The 25,482-nt window shown below is 45.9% G+C and overlaps 1 protein-coding gene across 8 annotated transcripts in view; it reads right to left on the reverse strand.

Moving 5' to 3' along the window:
* The window catches only part of KIAA1328 (KIAA1328 ortholog), a 200,859-nt gene that overhangs the window by 46,038 nt on the left and 129,339 nt on the right, over nt 1-25,482 (reverse strand). For all 8 annotated transcript variants that reach the window (XM_088652812.1, XM_035100609.3, XM_035100608.3 and 5 more), the window contains 2 exons: nt 14,156-14,823; nt 9,515-9,619 (listed from right to left, as the gene is read on the reverse strand). In XM_088652812.1, the coding sequence (XP_088508938.1) occupies nt 9,515-9,619; nt 14,156-14,823 (773 nt within the window). The remainder of the gene's footprint in view (nt 1-9,514; nt 9,620-14,155; nt 14,824-25,482) is intronic.

A 25,482-nucleotide genomic window follows, 5' to 3' on the forward strand; every position in this document is an offset into this window, starting at 1 on the left:
CCAACCTGCCATGGAGAGAGATTTTTTGAGCCCTTACTAGGCTCTACGAAGGTACCGTACCCATGTTGCAGAACCCTTCAAGGGAGATCTAGCCAGGCTCTCTGCTGAAACCTCCCAGCTATCTTTAAAAAGCTTCCCTTTATGCTAAGCCCTTGACAATCCTCAGAATTAATTTTTGACAACTGTGGATCTATTTTTGGATATTTAACTGGTGCCATATGCTGCTTGTTGGCTTGTTATCAGCAATTACTATATTATATTTCAACTATCACACTGTATTTTATTTATAACATTTTGTGGCTGTTTTTAATAAGCTTCATGCCAGCTTTAAGGATATATGTATGGACTGGTTTTTGTGCTTTGGTATTTTTGATACCTGGCCAATGATTTTCTTCTCCTTTACTTTTATGCTATTGTTGTAGAGAGAATCAGTATTTTATGAGAATCTACATTCTATTATGTGTTATCTTATTAAACTTATGTTACTATAACTGCTTTGGTTTTCATGTTATCTGTTGGCATTTGTGTTCTATGTTGTAAACCACCCTGTAGTCTTTTGACAAAGGGTGGTATATAAACAAACAAACAAGCAAAAATTATATATATATATATATATATATATATATATATATAGAGAGAGAGAGAGAGAGAGAGAGAGAGAGAGAGAGAGAGATTGACAGAAATGTGTCAGTGATGGAAACAGCAACTGGTGTTCCACTTTTCCTTTGTTACTACTACAGTCGTATCTTGGAAATTGAACGGAATCCATTCCGGAAGTCCGTTTGACTTCCAAAGTGTTCGAAAACAAAAGCACGGCTCCTGGAGCCAATTGGAAGCTGTGGAAGCTCCGCTGGACGTTCGGCTTCCAAAAGAACGTTCGAAAACCAGAACAGTCACTTCCGGGTTTCGATCATTCGGGAGCCAAAATGTTCAAGATCTAGGCTGTTCAAATACAAGAAATGCATTTCTATAGCTTTGACAACCCCCCCCCCAAAAAAAAATTCACATAAACTTGGTGAAATCTCTGCAATCACCCCACACAATGTCATTGATGGGGAATCTGCAGCATCCCAGGTGCTTCTGGGCCAATTCACATCATCTCTGAGCACTGGTCACACTTTGCTGGAACTGAACGGAGATGGACCACAGGGCATCTGGATGGTCACAAATACCCTGTCTGTGTTGTAAGGTGAGCCAGTATTATTGTCATCCCCAGAAATTAGGCAGTGGCTGAGTGTGACTAGCCTAAAAAACAAACACAACAAACCCACAACCTGGTGAGTTTATGGCAGAGGTGAGATTTGAACCAGGGACCCCCTGATACACAACTCAGTCTCTCAGCCACTTCTCACTAAACCTCACCCCCAGTTACAAGGCCTTTAATAGCAGAAAAATAACCTGTTTGAAGATCCATCTTGTTTTACATCACCACTCCCAGCTGATCCGATATAACAAATGGGTAGTCCATTCCTCCATCAAAAAAAGAGAGAGGAAAAAAGCCTTATCCCTCGTGAAGCCGTGGTGCTCAGATTCAAGGTTAAAGGATTAAGGCCCAAAGCATTGCATTCCAAAGGAAAGCAAGCCAAACATCAAAAGAAACACAAAAATCAATCCTCTTCACCATGGGAGCAGTGTGAAGAACAAATCAGCCAAGCTGAATCTAACATTTTCTCTGTGTGGCTCTGGGAAAAAAATTAGCACTCTTGTAAGCATAATGGACAGTTTGGAAAAGGCTTGGCGCCAATGGAAAGCTGCTGAGCTCAATTCAAAGCACCAAGGCACTCCAGGAACGATCCCTGCAGGAGTAACCTGGGTCAAAAATGGCAGGTGGGACATACTGAAAAATAAAATTAAACAACCACTCCAGCCTAAGTAGCTTTGGGTGCACCCAAAGTCTTCGAGAGGAGCCTTTGAAGTCTCTGTATCTGCAAGTGGCTGGGCATTGCCTTGCACACACAGCACTTCATGTCCTGGAGCACAGTTGTGATCAAGGTGGCAAAGAGAGGAAAACACGGAGCTGATGGTCTAGTGAAGGACAGAAACAGTGGGAGAGGGAGGCTTTGCTCAATTCGCTGAATATTTTAAAGACGCCTCTGTTTTGTTGAAAGCTCCTGAGCAGGGAAACAAAAATTAAATGAGCACAGCAAGCTGTAGGTGAGAATCAAGAGCAATCGGTTTCATTCAAGACGCGGGTTCTTCCTGCCCAAAATCTAAACACAAGCAGCAACATGTTCCATTTGGTTCAGGCAATTGTAACGTTAAGGTGCCCATGGGGGCAAGCTTATTTGCCATCCCCTAAAATTTCAGGGACATGCTAGAGCAAGGATAGAGAACATCAGGTCTAGGGGCCTAATATGACCCTCCAAATCTCTCTCACTTGGATGATTCCTTAGGCTATTCTGCCTTGGTCAGACCACACCTGGAATACTGTGTCCAATTATGGGCACCATAATTTAAAAAGGATGTTGACAAGCTGGAAGGTGTGCAGAGGAGAGAGACCAAGAAGATCAAGGGTCTGGAAACCAAGCCTTATGAGGAACGGTTGAAGGAGCTGAGCATGTTTAGCCTGGAAAACAGGAAACTGAGAGGAGATATGATAGGCATATTCAAATATCTGAATGGCTGTCAACATGGAAGAGGGAGCAAGCTTTTTTCTCCTGCTCTGGAGGGTAGGACACAAAGCAATGGCTTCAAGTTGCAACAAAGGAGATTCCAACTAAACATCAGGAAGAATTTTCTGACAGTAAGAGCTATTAGACAGCAGAATGGTCTCCCTCGGGAGGTTGTGGACTCTCCTTCCTTGGAAGTTTTCAAGCAGAGGTTGGATGGCCATCTGTCATGGCTGCTTTAGCTGAGATACCTGCATCGCAGGGGGTTGGACTCGATGACCCTTGGGGTCCCTTCCAACTCTGTGATTCTAGGAACCTTCCCAAGACCTCACCATCCCTCAAGTGCTTTTGCCTGGCTGCAATGCATCCGTGAACTCTGATGAAGCTTCTTGCTTGAGCGGGCACAGGACAGAGAGGGCAGTGCGAGTGCTAGTAGAAGCAAGCCGAGTGTACCAAGGTAAAACTCACTTTAAATGCTCTGCTCCCCTTTGGCCTCACCCATCACTGGCATGTTGTCCTTGTGAAGTTGTACAAAAGGGAAAGTGGCCCTTTAGCTGGAAATGGTGCCAGGGGATGCGTGAATTGAAGCAAGATAACCCTGTCTATGCCCGATGGGATCTCTCCAGCACTATCTGATCAGGCCAAGAAGACAGTGGTTGATGCACCAACTTCAGCACCAATGCTCAAGAAGCAAAGGCAGAGGTCTTGCTATTAGGGTCTTCTTCGATCTTCACCTTGCGAACAGGTCAGACCTTGCTACATGGATGAACAACCTGGTTACCCTCAACGTTGATTGCTGCACCCTTAAAAACCTTGCTCAAACTGGGCAAACCTGCCAGAAGATGCACTCATATGATCTACTGATGAGACAAAATCTGCTCACTTCCTTTTTAGCTGGGTGACCAGCTGCAAGAGTTACTGTGTACACAGGTTGCTGCATAGTTGGTGGCTAAAGGTCTGACTCTGACTCCCAAGGAAATGAAGTGGGCACACTTGAGAATTTGAAACAGTCTATCCCAGATTGCAAATAATGCTAGATTGGAAGAAAGCAGTTCTACATAAGGCTTTGAAGAGCAAATGCCTCCCTTTGCTAAAGGCCGCCAGTCGTTGAGCCTATTTGTGGCTGTAATGGGATAAATCCACTATATAGACATCTGTTATGCAACAATGGGCAATGGCATCCATCTGTTGCAGAGATACAGCACTTATTGACAAGTCAGATTTGTATCTACCGATAAGTCAGCATTTGCACTTTTGTGCAGATCTGTTAAGGGACATTTCATTGACCAAATAAGTGGCTCCCGCTCTGTTTTTCTTCTCTCCAAAAGCTACAAGCATCAACATAAACCAATCTGGCACCGGCAAGTACGCCGAGCTGTTAGAAGAGATAGTGACAAGCGGGTTAGCTAAAATTTCTGCTTAACTAAAGAAGAGGGGCGGGTGAAAGCCTGCAAACAATTTGCAAAAGGGGTTCATTTGAGGCTGTCAAAATGCCAGTTTAAAACTGCTGAGAAGGATGTCAGGGAAGGGGGAGCACAAGCAAGTTGCACTCAAGTAAATTCACGAAGCCAACGAGGTGGTTCAAGGTGTTATTAAATTCACCTCCAGAGACCGCACACAAGAGTAGAGTTTGGCGGCCTCAGCTGAATGCTGGCACAACTGGCAGCTACTTCTCAAGAGACCCAGAGCCGAAATAGCAGGATTTGATGTGTGTCATGATTGAAAAGAATTGACAGGTGGCCCCGAGAGTAAAATAGCAGAGCCGCAAGGTGGAACTGCATATGAAATATTGGGGGGGGGGGATCTCCAGCCCAGGGGAGAATGGAGGGGGGGGCTGCTGCTCAGGAAGGTTTGGGGGTATTTCCACCTCTGGGGAAAGCAAGGGGAGCTGCAGGTAGGCATCCATTTGCATTAGACAGCCTTGATTAAATTAGGAAACAAAAGGCAGAGGAAAGCGAGTATAAAATACACACCCTCTAAAGTTCAGCTATAAAAGAACTGCCGATAATGTGTTTTTAACAAGCAGCAGAAATAATTCCCTCTGCCACCAGCACCACCACACCCCTCTTCTCTTACCAGACATTCAGAACAGCTATACCATAAACAAAATCTGAAGGATCCGACATCCCTTCCCAGAATAATCACCATAACAACGCACATTCAAAGAGAGGGAAAGTGCTATGAAATTCTGCAATTGACATTTCCAGCTAACTAAAAATATCAAAGGGGAAATCACACTCTGGAGTTAGACGGAGCCTCAATATACCCAAAATGAGAGCATTTAAGAGGTGCAATTAATCTGGGGGGGGGGGAGAGGAACTCATCTAAGAAGAATAATTATGCATGGGAAGGGTACCTTAACATAGCACAGTTCTAGCAGAAAAACCAGGTTATAGAAAGGAGTGCCTGGTTAACAAACCACTGGTCTCAGTGTGGTACTAGGTCCCATTGAGCACAATTGGCATAATATCCTATTCCTACGCAATGCGCTTTGAGGGACAGCCTTGCATGGTCATAGGAGAGGGAAAGACACATTTTCCTTATGCTTTGTTTAGTTGTGAGATGTGCACACCTGTGCTGGGGACAGCAGGGGCACAGGTGCAGTCTAAAACGCTAACTTAAGGGAGGGAAGCACAACACAATTTGTCTCATTCACAAAATAAATGATGGGGCATTTTTCATTTGTTTTTGAAGATCTTAAGCATAATCATTCTTTATTCGACCGTCAGTCAGAAAAGATACATTTCTCAGTACAAGATTAAAACATCTAAGATATCTAAAAAAAAACACTAAAATAAAACATGGGCTGCACTAATAAAGGCTATACAGATAAACCCACATCAATGCAGTCGATTTTACTCTTACGACGCTTGAGAGCTAGGAAGAGAAATTTGGCCACCAAGAAAGCTGTTTCCCCAGTGGGATTATTCAACAAATGTACAACCTGACTTTCTCTGGATTTATTCACAAAATAAATGATGGGGCATTTTTCGTTTGTTTTTGAAGATCTTAAAGATGTGGTGGTCTTTAAAGAGGTGCAGAAGGAAAGTATCTCAGTCTCCAAAGTTTCTAAAGCGGCAAACTATCAAAAGGAGCATGTTAAAAAGAGGCTGCAAAATGGTGCTGGCACCAATTCTCATAAGAGATTTCTTCCCCCGCTCCTGGTCCAGAGACCATTCTACACTCCCCAGGGTAAGTAGAAATAGTGCCATCTCTGAGTGGTTCCAAGTTACATGGGAAGTTTTAGGACCAGCCAACCCCTTTTGCTCTCTCCCTTCCAAAGGCAGCGCCTGCAGAAGTAAGAGTGAGTATTGATACCCACGTGCTTCTGTGATGTGGGATGGTAGAAAGCTCCCTTCTGGTAAGACGTGTTGGCCACTCACAGCCGCCCGCCTCCCCCCCCCCGCCCTTTGCCATGCAAGAATAGAACCCGACAGTGCTCACTGTCTACAACTAATCCAGAATGCGGCAGCTAGACTGGTGACTGGGAGCGGCTGCCGAGACCACATAACACCGGTCTTGAAAATCCTACATTGGTTCCCAGTAGGTTTCCGAGCACAATTCAAAGTGTTGGTGCTGACCTTGAAAGCCCTAAACCAGGGGTAGGCAACCTAAGGCCCGTGGGCCGGATGCGGCCCAATCGCCTTCTCAATCCGGCCCACGGACGGTCCGGGAATCAGCATGTTTTTACATGATTAGAATGTGTCCTTTTATTTAAAATGCATCTCTGGGTTATTTGTGGGACATAGGAATTCGTTCAAATCCCCCCCCCCAAAAAAATACAGTCCGGCCCACCACATGGTCTGAGGGATGGTAGACCGGCTCACGGCTGAAAAAGGTTGCTGACACCTGCCCTAAATGACCTCGGTCCAGTATACCTGAAGGAACATCTCCACCCCCATCATTCTGCCCAAACACTGAGGTCCAGCACCAAGTGCCTTATGGCGATTCCCTTGCTGCGAGAAGCCAAGTTACAGGGAACCAGGCAGAGGGCCTTCTCGGTAGTGGCACCCGTCCTTTGGAACGCCCTCCTACCAGATGTCAAAGAGAAAAACAACTACCAGACTTTTAGAAGGCATCTGAAGGCAGTCCTGTTTAGGGAAGCTTTTAATGTTTGGTGGACTATTGTGTTTTAATGTTTAAATTTTAATTTTAAAGCCAGATGGGTGGGGTATAAATAACAACAACAACAACAACATAGCTTTAAAAAAGATGCTCTCCAAGAGGCAACAAGATGCCTCTCGCCACACAAAGGCCCTTTTGCCCGCCTGCCTCTGGGGTCCCCACTGAGAGGCCTGCGTGTTCTTGGGACCTTTCCTCTTGCCCTTGTGCACATCGCCCGGCAGGCACGTCCCCTTGGCTGCTATTCTTCCCACAGATAATAGAGAATAAATTGCAATTAGATTTGGTAATTGTAGATAATTAAGTCAAAATGAGCAGTTAATTATTTAAAAAAATATGTTTTTCGGGTGTTGATTGTATCATTTGTTTTCTTTCGAAATTCTAATGTCTCGCTTGAGCAGGTTTAATATTTTTAATACTTTTAACCCCTTTTTTTTTAAAAAAAAGCAAAACAAAGAACAGCACACACAAAAATTTACTCCTTTTAAGTGGAGTCTTGCTTAGCTGAGAATTAACATTCAAGTTTTTACCCCAGGAGTTCATGTCAACCAGAAGCTAGAGATAACTTCTTTTCTTGATTATTTCTGTGTTTTGTTTTTCAAATAGCAAAAAAAGAAAGAAAAGTCTTTGGCATTTCAATGACACAGTCCAGCTGCACAGCATCATTCTCCAGACCCAATAATCACATGCACCCTTTGCAGAGACTGAAGCAAACATCACTTCCATATTCAAATGCATAAAGGAGACAAATGGACTTGTCGTCTTAGCCTCCTCTGGCTTTACATTAGATTAAATTATTTAGGGCGCATTCATCTGGTAACCTTTGCAGAACTGATGAATGAATACAGGAAGCAAACTTTCCGATGTCTTGCTGCCAAACTTCACGACCGGCTGGCACGGAGACTCGGGAATGCGCAATTGCACGCTAATGCTATAAGATTACTGCATGTCTCCATCAGAAAAGTGAGACATAAAGATGGACGGACGATCCCATATAATCCCTAAGTCTTGTTTCTCTCACACCCTGTTATCTCCCCCCTCTCGATATACCGGTAGGAGGGCTGTTGCAACTAACAAAAGACCTGCAGATGCTGAGGGTAGATTCTCTAGAAGAGTGGGAACTTGTGTTTTCTAAGTACAGTATTACATACAGGTAACTTGCAGATTAGGTGCATTTAACTTGCACACATTCAGCTTTATGCATGCGACAATTTAAAAATAAATAAATAAAAGGGGTGGAAAGGAGATGGGCATCTGGTGGAAAGTATTTTAACTATATGTGATTTTTGGTTTCATGCGCTATCCCCAGAATGCAACCTCCATCAAACACAGATAAGTCCGTTTATGGTCACCTCTATGATGAAGCGACACATTATCTATCTGCACAGGAAAGATTTCCTGCATGAGAAAGGAGGAAAACCCTATCTGTAAGGAACAGAAAAGCTAACGCATCCAATTGTGGAACTGAACTTATAAGCAGTTTTGATCATTGGTCAGACAAGGGTCACCAATGGAAACTGAAGGCACTACCTTCAAGACAAGGAAGCAAAGTCAGACATGCAGATCTGAACACGGCACTAAAAAGCCAAGTTCAGTACAACTGGCTTTGTTTCGAAGGCAAAATGATGGTGTGGGCACTACACGGTGATGCATGTTTACTCAGAAGCAAACCGAATTGAGTTCAAACCAGCCCTCTACCTGCCTTTGCGGGGGTTGCATAGCTGCCAAGTTTTCCCTTTTCTCGCGAGGAAGCCTATTCAGCATAAAAGAAAATCCCTTAAAAAAAGGGATAACTTGGCAGCTATGGGGGGGTTGTCCCGCAGCCCAGCTTTGAAGCCCAAACTTAGAAGAGAACTTTTCCCTGCATTTGTTGCTGCAGCAAAGGTCGAGGCAGCCCTCGAGGGATGATTCAGAGATCAATGCTGGCTACAATCACTGCCCCAGAACTAGAGAAGTGTAGTGCTCAAACACAGAAAGAGAACATTGAAAACCTTGGCTATGAAAGCACATGACACCCAATGAGAAAAACACAGTGAGTGCTGCCCAGTGATTGCTAACTGTCTCTCCCAGTGTAGGCACTTGTTATAAGGAGTTCCGCATTCGCATTAACGGAGAGACAGGCAGACCCTGTGCAACTCAGCCCATCCTAGGGTAGGGCTCAAGGACCCGCCCTCTGTTCCCCCCGTGATTATTAGCACTTCTGTACAGAACTCTGCTTCCGCACTTGAAGAACTATAGACCTGGGTCAAACTAGAAAGGTTGCCAGGGGACACTTTTTCGGAGCACCTCTGTTGAATTTCAGCTAGTGTCACCCTGTTTGCTGCCTGTTTTGGGGCCCCCTCTCCCTCCTGCCTTTGTGCCATGTGAACCACTTTCAAACCTCTCTCTTAAGCTTGCCATCCCCAATAAATGTCTGTTTCAAACCTTGCCTTGGCTGGTTTCCTGGCTTCTTTGATGCCCTGGCCTGATCCTGCTCCACCTCTGAGCTTCATCTGAGAGCACCTATGTGACTGCCGTTAATGCAGGCTCCCAAGGTCTACTTTCAAGGACAGAAGGCCAGGTCCAGGTCTCTGCACCCTCCACCCCACAGTCTTTATTGACTATATTGTCATCCCATGATGTTACTTCCATTCTTTTTGGCTTGAAGCATTTAATCCGAGAGAGGGGAGGAAGAGGTGGAAGAAAATATGTTTTTTAGCATTCGGCAAAGCCCTTTAGACAAATCATAAAATATACTGACACACGAAAGTGCTTAACAGAGGAGCACAAGACCAGGGTATTACCTGAGGCCCCCACAAGTGCCATTCATCACGGGGGCCAAGCCGCCTGGTCTCATCAGCACTTCATCAATGAGCAGTTCTTCTGAATTAGGAGGCTGGCCTTTAAACCTGGGGTGGGGAGAGAAGAGCCACATATCACAGTAAACATGCACGGTGCTAAGTAGCCAAACTTTCACCCCTTCTCTTCCTCTCCCCCTTTACACAGCAAGTAAATTAAACACTTAAACTGCAACCCTACCCACACTTAACTGGAAGTTAGTGCCATTGACGTCAACAGGACTTATGTTTGAATAGACATGCCTAGGCATGAGCTATCGACCTCCAAGCCAAAAAACCCTAAAATTATTTAGAATCCTGCATTATTTTCTGTGGAGGGGGCAGTTCCATGAATACTCCTTGATGTAGTCACAAAGCAGTGGGGCCAGGTCCTGAAGTCAAAAGCAGCGCTGTGTGCTTGCCCACCAGATCTCTCAATTGCTCAAGGAGTCACTGGATGAGGGCATCGGATGCGGGCTTTGGAATTCCGAATTTCAAAAGTCCTCAAAAATTTTGTTATTGCGACCAGCGAGTTCTGCAAATGTATTGCCAGATGGGCAAACTTGCAAAGAATGCCAGCTTCATTCATACAGCAACATTCCAGACAGAAGAATGGTTTGTTTCCATCCCTCCAGCCTCTGATAAATTTAACCCAGAAGAGAAAATACAATTTTTTAACAGAAAGAGCAATTTATGGAACATGCAACTGAGGCCACGAATAGGTTAGATGGCTTTAAAGAGGGTGAGATGATTTGGGTAAGAATGTGTTGAACTTGCCATTATTAACTAGAATGTCTCAATGGAATGTCTGTGGTCAGCAAGGGTGTGGCAATGAACGCCAGTTGCTGAGGAGGGAGAACTATTGACATCATGTCTTGTGTGTTCTGGGCATCTCAGAGGCACTTGGCTGACCAGTGGGGAAAACAGGGTGCTGAACTATGTGGATTTTTAGTCTGATTTAGCTACGGGGCTCTTCTTCCGGCACCATTACTGCTATCATGGGGGCTGGCAGCTGTGCCATTCTATGGGTGGCACCCAATGCTCTCGTTTCTTTAGGGCTTATGCTTGTGCAATGGAACTTTCCCCAGCTCCGTGCCCCACACCCTCCCCAAATCTGCTCTGGAAGTCTGAAGGGAAACCCACAACAGATTTAGGGGGAGGGGGGGGGCAGTTTTGTTGTGCAAGTGGCAGCACTACTCTGGAAACAAGCCTCTGTTTACAACTAGCTAGCTAACACACACACACACACACACACAAACAGAGAGTATCGAGACAAGCTGGAGAGCTGAGTTTTGCCAAAAGGAAAAGAAAAATGTTGTGTTTCTCAGCTAGTCTCTGCAGGCATTTAGGTTGTATTGGTGTACTTTAGCTGGGCTGAAAGTCGTGACTGCCTAGCAAAACCTTAAAAGAAAAAGAAAAAAAGTTTCCATGCCTCCAAAGATGGAGGTTGTATTTAGCTATCATGGCTAATACTGTTGAGAGACCCATCTATCCTCCATGAACTTAAATTAATCAATACATGGGAAGGAGCAGAGCGGAGACAGTAAAGGATGCCTCTGGTCTTCCTTTTGCAGCTTTTCTGCCAACCAGCACTTTACAGAACGTGCAATCTTCTCAGCAGAAGCTGGATGCAGCAGATGTGAGGATACACAATAAGAAAAGCGTAATTGCAGAGGCATTTAAGAGTCCCGTCGTTGGGCAGTGGATGCCCCACAGAGCACTCTGAGAACGACTTTCAAAACAACAACATTGCCTCGCGCAGACTTCAGGCCTTCCTTTTCTTCCTCCATTAGCAGGAACATATGCATGGATTTAAGATATTTGATCATTAAAAATCCATCTGCTCCTACTTAGTTCTTCACCTTTGTTTGTGACCCCAGTAGTCTTCTAAAGTACACAGCTCTGATTGCCTCTGATCAAACAGGCATTTTAACAGCCAAAGCAGCACAGCTTGCTTTTGAGCAGCATCTTACAGACAAAAGAAGAGATCAGGGAGGGAACCTTGGGAGCTACTCTGTCCTTGCTGGCCATTGACACAGAATGGGACCTCATTCTGAGCTTTTATGCATTTATTGGTGCCTGGAGCCCCCTCTCCTCTGTTGCCCCCCCCCCAGTTAAGTTTGGGAAGGGGAAGAGGGCAGAGTGCCCCTTCAGGCAGCCTCCTCTACAAGGTTATACTTGCAGGGAGGGAAAGAGCAGGGCTGTGTCCTTTGCCCCTGCCTGGTTCATCTAGCAGGCACACAACTCTGTGGAAGAGGATCCCCAAAGAGGGATCAAGGACTGGCGTCAACTCAAGAGTGGTCTGATTTCAATTCCAAATGGGTTTAGGCATGTGGGGGGAGAGATGCTCCATTTTTTGTGTGATGCCCAGTCATGAAAACATAGACAGCTACTGCAAAGGGAGTCATGAAAAGAGCCACTGAAGTAGCTAGATACTGTATGTAGGTTTGTATATACCGTATATGGCAAACTTATATGACAAACACATGGTCAGATCCATGGTTAGGTTGCATTATGAGAAGCACACAGAGTGCAATGAGACTGAGTGTTGGGGGGGGGAGGCTCGGTTAATTTCACTGTACACAGATTGTACATTGACAATAAAGGTATTATATTATTATTATTAGCTGCAAAAAATTATTAGCTACGAAAAATAACTGGTCAGGCTTGGCCAAGTCACCACCTTTTACTCCAACCTTAGATTAGAACAAACTTATACAACATCCCCCACCATCTGTCAATCTCAATATAAAGTTACTGCTGAATATTCCAAGGGCTGCTGGAAATGGCTTATTTTCACCTGGTATTGAAAAGGAACCATTCTCAGCACCTGCCTAACATCAAGGGGAAGATCATTCCACAGTCAGAGGGCCACCACCAAGAAGGCCCTATTACACATCGCTGTAGCCCAGATATTTTTGGGGCAACAACCAAAAGGGCCTCCTCAGTGGATTGGGACAATAGGAGACAAATGGCTACAAGTCCTCACACACAGAGAGAGAGGACTTGCAGGAGGCAAGGAGATGGTGGCAATTACAATGTCTGGCTTGTAAGGGAAGTCAAAAGCTCTGCAAACATCATTTGTCTTAAAGATCTCAAGTTAGTGTTTAAAGTAAGGGGACACACTATGCAGTTCACAACACTGTTTCTCCTTGGTTTTTGAGATTTATTGCCATTGTACTTCTCCATCCTCCAAAACAAAATTCTGTGCTAGACTGTTATGGAGATAAGCTTGAAAAATACGATGGTTCCATGTCTTGGAGTCTCAGAGGCCTCAGTACAACCAAGCTTCCAAAACACATGAATTATAAGCTTATCTCACACAAAAAGTAAAGAAAGGGAAGGAAGGCATCGAATGCAGGTTATTTTGTGATGAGATGGTATGGAAGTCGGTTTTGGTACCTCTTTGAAATCAAAACCTCCCTTGAGGAAATGCTATAATACTCGAAACATATCGGGCAATAAATAATCTTCTAGCACCTCTGAGATTTCTTCCCCTTTCTGCCTCACACTCAAGTACCCAACTCAAGAGTAGCTCTGTGCTATAAGTGGCAATTGTGTTTGCTGTGGGTGTGCTGGTGTTTTCTGCCGCAAATGCTTAAAGTGTGAATGACAGATGTGCGTCCTTCAACATCCATATACATGCACTGGGAAACCACAACACAAATCAGGGCTCTCAGGTGAGGGTACGCAGGTGTTTAGGCATGCATGCCTGTCATTCACATCTTAAGAATTTGCTGTGGGGAAAACCAGTATAACATCAGCATACCCACAGCAAATGTAACTACTACATAAAACGTGGAACCTCTCCGAATAACGCAGGCAGAGATTAGCAATCATGTCAGGTCAGAGCCAGCTGGGTACATGGTGTGAAGTTCAATCCACAAGTCAGTTGTCTACCCCTGCTCTCTACAGGGCACCTAGAAGTCACCCACCCACCCTTCTCAATTGATCTCTACTTGCACACCGGGATCACTCCTGTGCTTCCCCAGTACAACTCCCAGCTTCCATGTTTCAACTAGCTTTGAACTGCCTTCAATCTTTTTCATGCTTAATAGTAGTGACGGGGCAAAGAGAAGGAAGCAGCTGCTAAAGACTGACATAAATGGCTGAAGCAACTCTCTGAGACCTTGCAGTAGGGCATAGGATGTTTGCTTATGGGCACCAGAGAGTGGGAGTTCACTGAAGTACAGCAACACCCTCTTTTTGGATCAGCAGCATTAATCCCCCACGCAGAACAAGCCTGATGGAGCTCAGAATCTTGAAGAGGCTCGCAATGCATCGTATTCCTCGATGCCATCATTGCAAATGCTAAACTGCCACAGTATCTGAGCCATTTGCAATGTAGCTTTAACCAAATGGTTCCCATGACACCGCAGATGATTAAGGCAGATCACACATCTTTGTGGAACTAATGTCTTTTGGTAAATTAGAAAGCTTGTTGTCTTTTACGAGTTCTTCTGTGGCCTGAAGAGGAGTTTAAGAAATGCTCACCAACCCAGCACCAGATATCGGCCTAAGAAAGATGTCAACAGACCCACCCACCTTCCATAAACCCCGACAGAACTCGAGCAGAAGCCAATTTCCGATACTCCTCCCCAAACTCACCGATTGTAGTCAAGCCTGGATTGGTGGAGCTGCTGTTGCTGAAGCAGCAGTTTTGCCTCCTGCTTGGCTAACAGATTCTGAAGGCGTTCTTTCTCAATTTCCAGCTCCATCTTCTGAAGCAGCAGCTGCTTCCTCCTTTCTTCCGATAACCTTTTACCACGCTCCATTTCTTTTGGCCTCAAGTCCGTACTGCCGTTCAGTCCCGAAGTATGCGATGGGCATGAGCAACAAGCAAAGGATTCACAATGTGGTCCGGTGTGCACTTTTGGAACATGGCAGCCCTCTTGGAAAGAATCATGATCAGAGCTACCTGGTTTCTTGTGGAAAAAGCAAGTCTGAAGGGGACAGCTGTTTCTCCTCTGCTCCGCGGCAGGAGTCACTTTCCTGTGGGGAGGCAACTTTTGCCTTGTTGGCGAAACCACATTGTTGCACTTACCATGCAACCCATTGCCCAGCATGAACTCGTTCTGATCTTCTTGCTGATGACCCTGAACTGTAGCTCGATGAGCATGACTGTTCCTGCAAGACTGAGACACAGGCATATGGGTAGGACTTCCACGTGCCATTCTGTTGTTCTTGTAAAAGGCCTGTGGTCGAGCAATGCTAAGGTAGGATCCATCCATTTCCGAAGATGACAGAGGTTGACAAAGGCTTCTGTGGTTGGACATCTACAAGAGAAAGGCAAAAACCAAAACCAACCCACTTAAATTTTTTAAAATTCCATTAAAGATATGTTTAATTGTTTCTATTCTAGTTCTCTCCGCTGGCTCACAGCGTTGAAAACTTGTACCAGCACCAGTAAACTTGCAGCGGTTTGATGATCGACACCTAACGCAACTCAACAGAAAATGGGTTTCAAGTGGAAGAGAGGAATATGCTATCAAATCTGCAATTTAATTCCGTCTACACAGGTACAATAAATATAAAAACCACTGCCTGCAGGATTTGGGGCATAAACAAGGTACTTCAGCCTATCAAGGAGTTGCGAGTATCTAGGGTTACATAAAATCAACTTGAAGTGTGGCAAAAAAGCATTAAATGTTAATGTCTGAAAATGTTTAATTTTGAATACAGAGCCAAGAAATCCATTCAGCCACTATAAATACTGTCTGATTGGCCATTACACAGCAGGGGATTTGATGTAAAACATTTCACCTTGCGCTGAATGGGATATTACTTACTGTTGGAAATTTGATGAGAGTTTTTGAAATATCCTTACAGAAACACTGATAAAGAACTAGACCACTTCCTGTAAAATACGGTTCTACATCAAAAGCTGTCATTCAACTACAAAACACGTTTAAATCCTACCTCATAAGTGATTTCTTTTTCCAATTAAGTTGGGCTGGTGATGAGAGACTGATAAAACTCCGAAGCTAGAAAGACACGTTAATTTGCATTTCTTGACCCAATCCAAAATGTGGGGAGCGGAGGCGACCCGACTGGGCCCATATGTTAACGGGCACTAAAAATCCCAATATGTACCACAGAGCACTCTTGCACCATACTTCACTGAAGTTAAACAACTGCATTGAATGAGCCATCGCCAAGGCTTGCAACAAATGCTCAAAATGCTCTTTAAATCTGAGCATTTATTTCAGGAACAATATTGGACCAAAACTGTTGTTTCAGATTGGATTTGTGTAAGAAATTTCCCAACCTTTAAGTGTGTTTAAGCACAGAATCCAAGGTCTGCAAAGACAGCAAGAATGTTTTGATGGAGAGTATGGACAAGAAAATCTTAAAACGTTGTTCTGAAACTGTGTGTAACAACAGCCTGACAGCCCCTTCTCTATCACAACTTATAGCAAAAAAAAAAAAAAAAAACACCCAAAGGGAATGTTCTTGGAAGGGGAAGGGGCTGGGAATGACTCCCTGTCCCAAACCATGGACAGCTACTGAACCTGGTTGACCCACATGGTCCGACTTAGCAATAAGGCGGCTTCCTAGAGGCAAAGAACATTTCCCACAATGCTCAAGGATTACACTTCCTCAGGGGAATGTACCCCCCTCCATCGTAAGATCTCAGGGAGGTTCACAGAATAAAATACAGGACAAAAATAAGTAAAACAAAACAGCAAAATAATAATCCCCCCTTCCCACCGACCCATTTAAAAGGCTGTAGGATATTAATCAGCCAAAGGCCTGGTTGAAGATGAACGCTTTTGCCCTGCATCTAAAAGAATATAATGAAGGTGCCAAGAGAACCTCCCTGGGGAGAGCGTTCCACAAGTGGGGTGCCACCACAGAAAAGGCCTGTTCTTGTGTTGCCACCCTCTGGACCTCACATGCAGGAGGCACACAGAAAAGGGCCTCAGAAGATGATATCAGGGTCTGGGTAGGTTCATATAGAAAGAGGTGGGCCTGAGCGGTCTAAGGCCCCTTTTTCAGATTTGTAGCATTTCCTTTGTCCAATGAGCTCAGGACATAGGTTTCTATCTCCTCCAACCCCCAATAACCGTGGGAGATAGATCACAAGGGTCCTTATGGCTGAAGGTGGTTTTGAACATGGGCCCATTCCAGTCTCCATCTGTAGCCTAGGTTTGTTTTATGGCTTACTACTCAGGGTTTGCCTGGGGTGAGACAAACCACGAGTCTGGGTTCAGACTCATTGCTAAGCCAAACCATGGCTTGGTTCACAGCAGCAGGGAGACCAGAGGAGGAACAACAGTTTTCTCTCTGTTTTCTCTTTCATGCTAAAGGCGTGGTTTGGCTCAGCATTGGGCGTTGTGGTCTAAACCACTGAGCCTCATGGGCTTGCCGATCAGAAGGTTGACGTTTCGAATCCCTGCGACGGGGTGAGCTCCCGTTGCTCTGTCCTAGCTCCTGCCAACCTAGCAGTTTGAAAGCAGGCCAATGCAAGTAAATAAATAGGTACTGCTGCATTGGGAAGGTAAACGGCATTTCCGTGCACTCTGGTTTCCGTCACGGTGTTCCAATGCGCCAGAAGTGGTTTAGTCATTGCTGGCCACATGACCTGGAAAGCTGTCTGTGGACAAACTCCAGCTCCCTTGGCCTGAAAATGAGTTGAGCGCCGCAAACCCACAGTCACCTTTGACTGGACTTGACCGTTCAGGGGTCCTTTACCCCCCCCCCCATATATCTGACTGGTAGTGGCACTCCAGGATTCCTACCGTGTTTCCCCTTTTTTAAGACACCGTCTTATAACTTTTTTCCCTCAAAAAAACACACGGTGGCTTATTTTCAGGGGGTGTCTTTTTTTCTTTCTTTTTTTTAAAGTGCCGGTACAACTGGGTCCCACTGGCTCAGGATGCTCAGCGCTCTCTTCCACGCGCATTATCAGCACCACACTCTAGCCAACTGAGCTATCCAGGTTTTACAACATAATACTGTAACATAATGCACAACATGATGTACATAACATCCATTAAATGAAACAAGAAAATAAGGAGATTATTTAAATACAATACATAATACATAGCAAGCAATTGCAGCAATTGAAACTGGGATTTTTTAATGCTACGTGTGTCCTCTACCATTATTGCTGTCAACCAGGCTGGCAGCAGCTCTCCAGGATTTCAAACTTGGGGGTACCTGGGGGTTAAACCTGGGATCCTTATGCATACAGAGCACAGGGTGCTCTGCCACTTTGTTATGGTCCTTTCCGTTTTCTGCCTCTTCTATTCTCTCCCTTTCCCCTCCTACCCATCCTGAGTCAAGGGCTCTCCTTCCTTGGAGGCTTTTAAGCAGAGGCTGGATGGCCACCTGCCATGTATGACCTAGCTGAGATTTTTGCATTGTAGGGGGTTGGACTAGATGACCCCCGAGGGTCCCTTCTAACTCTACAATTCTACCGATTCAACAAAGGGCATCATTATCACCATCACCAAACTGGTCCAAGCAACTAAGGAGAACGTCTTGCGTACACCCCTGTCCTTTTGATTGGCAGCTAAGCTTCGCCTGGCCGGCTTCCGAGTTGCAGCACCCGATTCTGCAAAGCTCGCCGCGCCGATGGGAGGACGCCCGCCTGCCTGCCGCGCAAGAAGTTAGGCAGAGCCGCACAAGCTGCACAAACTCTGCAAAGAGGCGGGGGCGGGGGCAGTCCTGCCGAACGGGTTGAGTAACCCCGCCGGCGGGATACGGAGATGGCGTAAGGGAGCTGCCTGCTTCTGAGGCGGCCTTTCGAGAGCCTCGGGCGGCAGAGAGGCGCTCCAGGGCTGGCGGCTCTCCTCGGGGACGGGAAGAGCCGCATTTCCTGAGGGGAACAGCCTGCGGGCTGGGCTCTGGGGAGGGGTGGGAAGGTGCTTGGCCCCTGCTGCCCCCTCAGCTGTGAGGTAAACCTGCAACGAGCCCACGCTTTTCCCTCCGCAAGCAACGAGCCCCTCTCTCTTTCCTCCTGACGCTCGTGCCCTTGGTGCTCCGTGCGGGAAGGAGGGGGAGAGGAGCGGCGTCAGCTCTCGGCAAGGAGGCCAGGGCAGCTGAATGATGAGCCAAAGAGGAACCTGCACGGCACCTTTTCTCTGTCGGGGAGGGGGGGGAGAGACGCGATCACAAACATACAGAGAGAGACAGACGCGCACACAGGGGGAGAGAGAGAGAAAGACACACAGGGAGAGAGAGAGACGCGCACGCACACACAGAGAAAGAGACGGACGCACACACACACACACACACACAGAGTGTGCAGCGCTGCTTCGCACTTTGTCAGCGCTGCAGCCGCCGCCACTTCCGAGCGCCAACCCGACCTGGCAGGCTTCCTCCTCCTGCCATGGCCGGCATTGCAGGAGCTGGGTCCTGCTGGCTTGTGCCCTCGGTGCTCCGTGCGGCACTGCTGCACGCTTTATCGGCGCTGCAGCAGCAGCCACCGCTTCCGGGCACCGACCCGACCCAGCAGGCTTCCTCCTCCTGTTGCAGCCAGCATGCTGGGTCCCGCTAGCTGGTTGGGGCGCTCAGTGGTCTTGCTCCGCACATCGCGGAAGTATGGCTTATTTTCGGGGTATGTCTTACATTTCTCAAATGATTAAAAACCCTGCCATGGCTTACTTTTTGACTACGTATTAAAAAGGGGGAAACACGGTAGCAGAGGCCTTTATGTTCACTTGCTGTGAATTGGAGATGCTTGAATTGAATTGGGATTGAACATGGTGTACTCTGTGCACAGCGTGTTTGTCCCACCACTGAGCTCTGGCTCTCCCTCTCCGGAGTGCTTTGTCAAGAAGTCGAAAATGGCAAGAAGCTCCTATTAAGTGCAGCTCCTGTGCTACAGCATGCAGCTGGGCACTTGGTCCAAACTCCACGTTTTGGCAAGTGTCAGACAAGTCAAGAAGAAACTATTACTTATTTCTCAAGCACTATTCAAAGTCTAAGCTAGCTTTGCCTGCCTTTATCCTCCTCTCCAAGGGAAGCAGTTTTGTTGCCCCTCATTGCCAGGTGCATTTCTGACACTCTGCAACAGGCTGCTGTTAAGCTATCAAGATAGTTATGCCAATCTTTTGTTGAAAGAGTTATTAGGAAAGAATTTACTTAGAAGAATATGCAGAATTAAAACTTAAGTGAAAGATATCTGGCATTCAGACTCATTCCTTTTATTGCCCAATCTTTTACTGAAATCTCCATTACAAAAAAAAAAAGTCTAAGATTAATCATTACAAAGCACCTAGATGGGACAGAGATTGCCGATATTAATACCCCAAGATAAATAAGGCAGATAACCATGTAAAAAGGTTAGTTGCCTATTTTCTTAGCAGGAGATAAAGTGCCATTGTTGCTCATGAATGATGTATGATGATGATTGCTGTATTTCAAGTGTGCCATACAAAAAAGAAAGGGGGGGGGGAGAGACAATGAGAAGGTAATAGTAACAACTGCATTGTTCTCGTTTAGCACAGCGAGATCGGCAGGAGTGAAGACGTGTGGCTTACAAGGAATCTCTTACGGCAACGGAGAACGAATCTCTGCCAAAGCAGAATCCACAGCTTATGTGAGAGGTGCCTGCTTTCTGCTTGAAAATAATTATTGTAAGAACAATACACTGTCATTACAGTAATTGTTTTAACCTCCTATGCTAAGGATATTTCCAACAGAGGCCCAAGGGTCATAGCTGCCAAGTACCCCGTTTTCCCCGGGAAACCCCCGTTTTTACTTACCTTTTCCCGGTGGCCCCCCGTATCACTTCATCTCCCGTTTTTCTCCGTTATTTTCTCCTGTCAGCGGCCATTTTTTTCTTTCTGATTTGCCCTTCTATGGGCACCAAAAATGGACGCTGCCGGCTTCAAAAGTCGTATCTTACGCATGTCTGGCGGCCATTTTTGGTGCCCATAGATGGGCAGAGCAACACCGGAAGTTGCATCGACGCACTTCCGTACATGCGTAGAAGCGACTTTCGAAGCCGGCGACGGCCATTTTTGGTGCCCATAGAAGGGCAAAGCGACACCAGAAGTTACGCCGACGCAACTTCCGGTGTCACACGGCTGCCGGTCCCGGATTCTGCAGTCCGGGACTTGGAAGGTAAGCCAAAATGGCTTCTCAGGTGACACTGAGAACTATTTTCAACTTTGGTTATTGTTTTTTTTTAAGAAACCTTATTGAAAATTTTAAAAACAGTTATCAAATACAAAGAGTTGTCTTCCAAGACAAATACATGTACAAATGTTAAGTCTTGCATGCAACTATCCACACGACATCAAAACAGAGAATCTTTTATCTTACAATTTTAGTTCATCTCCACAGGGTATACATCAAACTAAAGCATTAAAATAATTTCCCCACAGTGGCTGCTGTAACGGAGAGGGGGGGAGATTACTGTATTTTTATTAATAAACAATATAAATTGAGACCATATGGAGATGAAATCATATTTCTTGTTATTCCTCTTATCACCTTCCAATGGTGAGTTTGGTTTCTCGTAGGTGCTATATCCACACATATTGGGTCCCAGTTTCTGTGGTGGGAGGAGGTGCTTTTTCCCAATGGGAAGCAACTATTTGTCTCGCTCTTCACATAAGAAGATCAATTCTTTATGCTTGGCATTTGGATTGATACCGTTTCCCACTTGACAGCAGGGCTAACACTGAATTGGGTACAAGATGATAGTGGTAAAAATCAAGGTCAGAAATCTTAAAAACAACAGACACTCCCACCACATATAAAGGAAGGTGCCTTTAAGCTTGTGCCCTCTCCAATTGGCACAAGGGCGAGACGGCGCTTGAAAGATGCAGGGGCCAGCTTATGTTTTAGGAAACAAACTCCTGCCTAAGAATTACTATACTCATTCATCTTCAAATCAACTACTTGCCTTGACTCTTGATGCTCAGTGAGCATCACTGGCTACTCTGGAAAAAAATAAAACCTCTGCAGCGCTCTGGGCATTCATTTGTGCTGCCCATGACCTGGAAAGGCCTCCGTAACTTAAGAGCCATCTGAGCCAAGGGCCTCAAAAAACAATAGGTGTTTGACAGGTCCCAGAACCCAAGTTTTGGATTTGCTTAGCTCTTCTCATCCCATCTGAATGCTCACCTGCACCTCTCTCCTTGCACCCCCCCCCCCGAGTCTTCTCTGTTTCGCAGAGACCAGGGAAGAGACAGAGGCAACTCCACAATTTCTTCATGCTGCAGATTTGAAAGATAGGGCAGCGGGCACCTGCTTTCGCACAAGGTTTCAGATGTGGCATGAGTTTCTCTCCTGATGCCCCAACCTTCCCGGGAGGCCTGTGTATGAAGCAAGAATACCCCCTCTTCAAGACTGGTGGGACATCAGGACATCACAGGAGAGGGGCTGGGGTCTCTCAGTGCAGCATCCGGCTCTCCTCGTGACAGCACGGCTAGCTTGGTGTGCTCCTTAAGGGGCGCTGGGCATGCTTCTTTATTAGAAGCTTGTTATTGTAGCTTGTGAATTGTGGTGGAGGAGACTCTTGAGAGTCCCATGGACTGCAAGAAGATCAAACCTATCCATTCTGAAGGAAATCAGCCCTGAGTGCTCCCTGGAAGGACAGATCGTGAAGCTGAGGCTCCAATACTTTGGCCACCTCATGAGAAGAGAAGACTCCCTGGAAAAGACCCTGATGTTGGGAAAGATTGAGGGCACTAGGAGAAGGGGACGACAGAGGACGAGATGGTTGGACAGTGTTCTCGAAGCTATGAACATGAGTTTGACCAAACTGCGGGAGGCAGTGCAAGACAGGAGTGCCTGGTGTGCTCTGGTCCATGGGGTCACGAAGAGTCGGACACGACTAAACGACTAAACAACAACAACATTGTAGCTTGTGAATATTTCAGAAGACATGGGCACCTTTCCAACCGGGAAGGCGGTTTAAAGTTGGCATTAAGCAAGCCAAGGCCTTTGCGGAAAGGAAAGTCCTGTACTCTGTGATATAGCATCTGCTTTTTATGCAAAGGCTCCAAGTTGAATCCCAAACCTCTCCAGGTAGGCCCACCCTTGAAATTCCAGAGAGGAGCTCTCTGCATAATACTGAACTAGGTGGACTGGTGCTATGACTCCATATAAAGGCACTTTCCTATGTTGCTGAAAAGCAGCCTCGGGAGAGGCGAAACGAAAGGAGGGCTCCCTCTCTGGTTTGGTTTTCCGTGTGGCAGTTGAGGAAGGTATCGCACATGCAGCGATACCAACCTCGACTGCCACATGGAAAACCAGACCGCTGGTATTTTGCCTTTCTGTCAGCCATGGCATAGACCTCTTTCACACAACAAAAACATTCCCTTGACAGTGCTTGGCGCAGAAATTAGAATTCAGCGTGTTGCCGGCTTTATCAACATGCAACGATGATGAAAAAAAATAAAAAAAATAACGGAGTGGTTCTGACTTCAATTTCACCTCCCCAGCACTCCTGCCCTTTGTTTTACAGAGGGCTCGGCGGTGCAAGACCTAGATAAATATTTCAGAAACAATACTATTTGTGAGCAGATCAGGTTGCCGCCATTTCCCAGTGCATTTGGAGTTCACGCAAAAGAAGGGCAGGCGAACGGCGGGCTGCATCGCTAAGTCCGGGGGCCTGCGAGCGCCGAGCCGTCGGCTGGCTGATCGGGAATGCAAAATGCAACAGCTGCAAGCTAATCTTTGCCAAAGCCCCATCCCGAATAAATGGAGTGCATTCTCCCCAGCGCAATTAACTCACACACTCTGGCAGCTTTCTGCTAGAAGATCATCAAGGTAGATTACCTTCCAGCATATGAACTAAATACTTACAGGTGTTATATCATCCGTTATTACTTACAAACTTCTGCATTTAACAAGACATCCAGGCAAATGAATGATCTCATTTATGAATTATTTATTAGTGTTTCACAGCATGCTCCTGGCGTCATCCATGGCCTTTTCCAGGTCATATGACACCAATTAGAGCTGAATTTTAAATTATTCAATAATCTGAACTCTCTTGTCATTTAACATATAGATATCAATGCAGTAAACAAGTTAAGTCTAATGGGCCCCGGAGGTTTGCACACACACACACCCCGCTTCCTAACCTGCACCCCCCACCCCAGCTCCCCTCCCGCCCATCAGCCGCAGAGGCTTTGCTCCGCCGTCGGAATAAGAAAAACAACAGAATGCAGCAAACACACACATTTGCAAGGTTTTAATATCAGTTATTTCGGCCTGCCTTAGGGATTTCATATCGCCACTTACAAGCACTGAATTTAAAAATGTGTAAGTCTTTAGCTGCAAGCTTCTTCTTTTTATAAAAAAAATGATACCAAAAAGCATCTTAAAAGGGTATATCTGGGATAAATTGCACCGAAAGGTTTACCCAATTTAAAATGAAGCAAAAGAATGATAGAAAGCACGGAGTGTTGTTTAAAAGCTAGACCCTTTCACCCCTGCTGGAGGGGGGGAAATGCCAACATTTCTTCTTTGAGAAACAATACAGGTTTTGGGGAAAATTATAGTCCTTGCTGTTGTGTACACAAGGAGACAGGTGCCCAACATGTCTTCAGTTATGAGCTGCAATATTTTAAATTCATGAACTTTCTCGTAAGGTGAAGGTGCTCAGCCTGTCACAGTCCACTTTACCTGAAGCCAGAAAGCCACTAGGTTTGACGTTCCCATCCACAGGCAAATAGCTCACAAGGCTTGGGCCGATGCACCATCCTCTCAAATACATAGACAAAGCTACCTTGGAGCACATCAGTCTAGGTACGGTCTCCTCTAAACGGAAGCACCACATCTTTCCAGCAGAATTCTTTTCATTCAACTCAGGCTCCTTTCTTAAAATGGAGACACCAGGGACACTACCTGCAAACACACTTAACACATGTTCCGCATCTGTAAAGACTCAATCACCTAGTGTGGCAGCATCTGCACTTTGGAACTCCCTGCCTATTGAGAGTAAGCAAGCACCTTCATTAATAAATCATCATCATCATCATCCTTTTATTTGTATCCCGTCCTCCCCAGCCGAAACGAGGCTCAGGGCGGCTAACATCAAATATTTAACGTTGGTATAAAACAGGGGTAGGCAAACTCAGGCCCGTGGGCCGGATGCGGCCCAGTCGCCTTTTCAATCTGGCCCACGGACGGTCCGGGGATCAGCGTGTTTTTACATGAGTAGAATGTGTCCTTTTCTTTAAAATGCATCTCTGGGTTATTTGTGGGGCATAGGAATTCGTTCATTTCCCCCCCAAAAATATAGTCTGACCCACGACATGGTCTTAGGGACGGTGGACCAGCCCACGCTGAAAAAGGTTGCTATTATCAAACAATAATTAAATTATCTCCTAAAAACAAGTCAGGATCAAATTAAAATCTAATCAGATGGCTTTCCACAGGATTAGGGTTGGGAACACTAAATGCTCATCAGGCTCAACAGTTTACGCTGCTCTTATATGGGCCTGTGAGAATGCTGGGAGGCCTCTTTCATACTAGTTCTTATACAAAATGAGAAGGGGAGTCAGGCTGAGCCCTGACCAAAGGCCTGGCGGAACAACTCTGTCTTGAAGGCCCTGAGGAAAGTTGTCAAATCCCGCAGGGCCCTGATCTCTTGTGGCAGAGCGAGGCCAGCCTAATCTCCCTGAGGCCTGGGATCTCTAAAATGTTGTTATTTGCAGACCATAAGGTCCTCCGTGGGGCATACCAGGAGAGGCGGTCCCGTAGTATGAGGGTCCTAGACCATATAGGGCTTTAAAGGTTAAAACCAGCACCTTAAACCTGATCCTGTACTCTACCGGGAGCCAGTGCAGCTGGTATAGCACTGGATGAATGTGATCTAGTGGTGAAGACCACATAAGGAGTCTCGTCGCAGCATTCTGCACCCGCTGGAGTGTTCATTGTGTTCTTTCCATTGCCTGCTTTAAAAAATTCCCCACTTTCACCCCAACTAGGAGGGACCTTGCTCCCTAGACACACCCCTTTGA

The sequence above is a fragment of the Zootoca vivipara genome, chromosome 10, assembly GCF_965207765.1.
Source record: "Zootoca vivipara chromosome 10, rZooViv2.hap1.1, whole genome shotgun sequence".
NCBI lineage: Eukaryota > Metazoa > Chordata > Lepidosauria > Squamata > Lacertidae > Zootoca > Zootoca vivipara.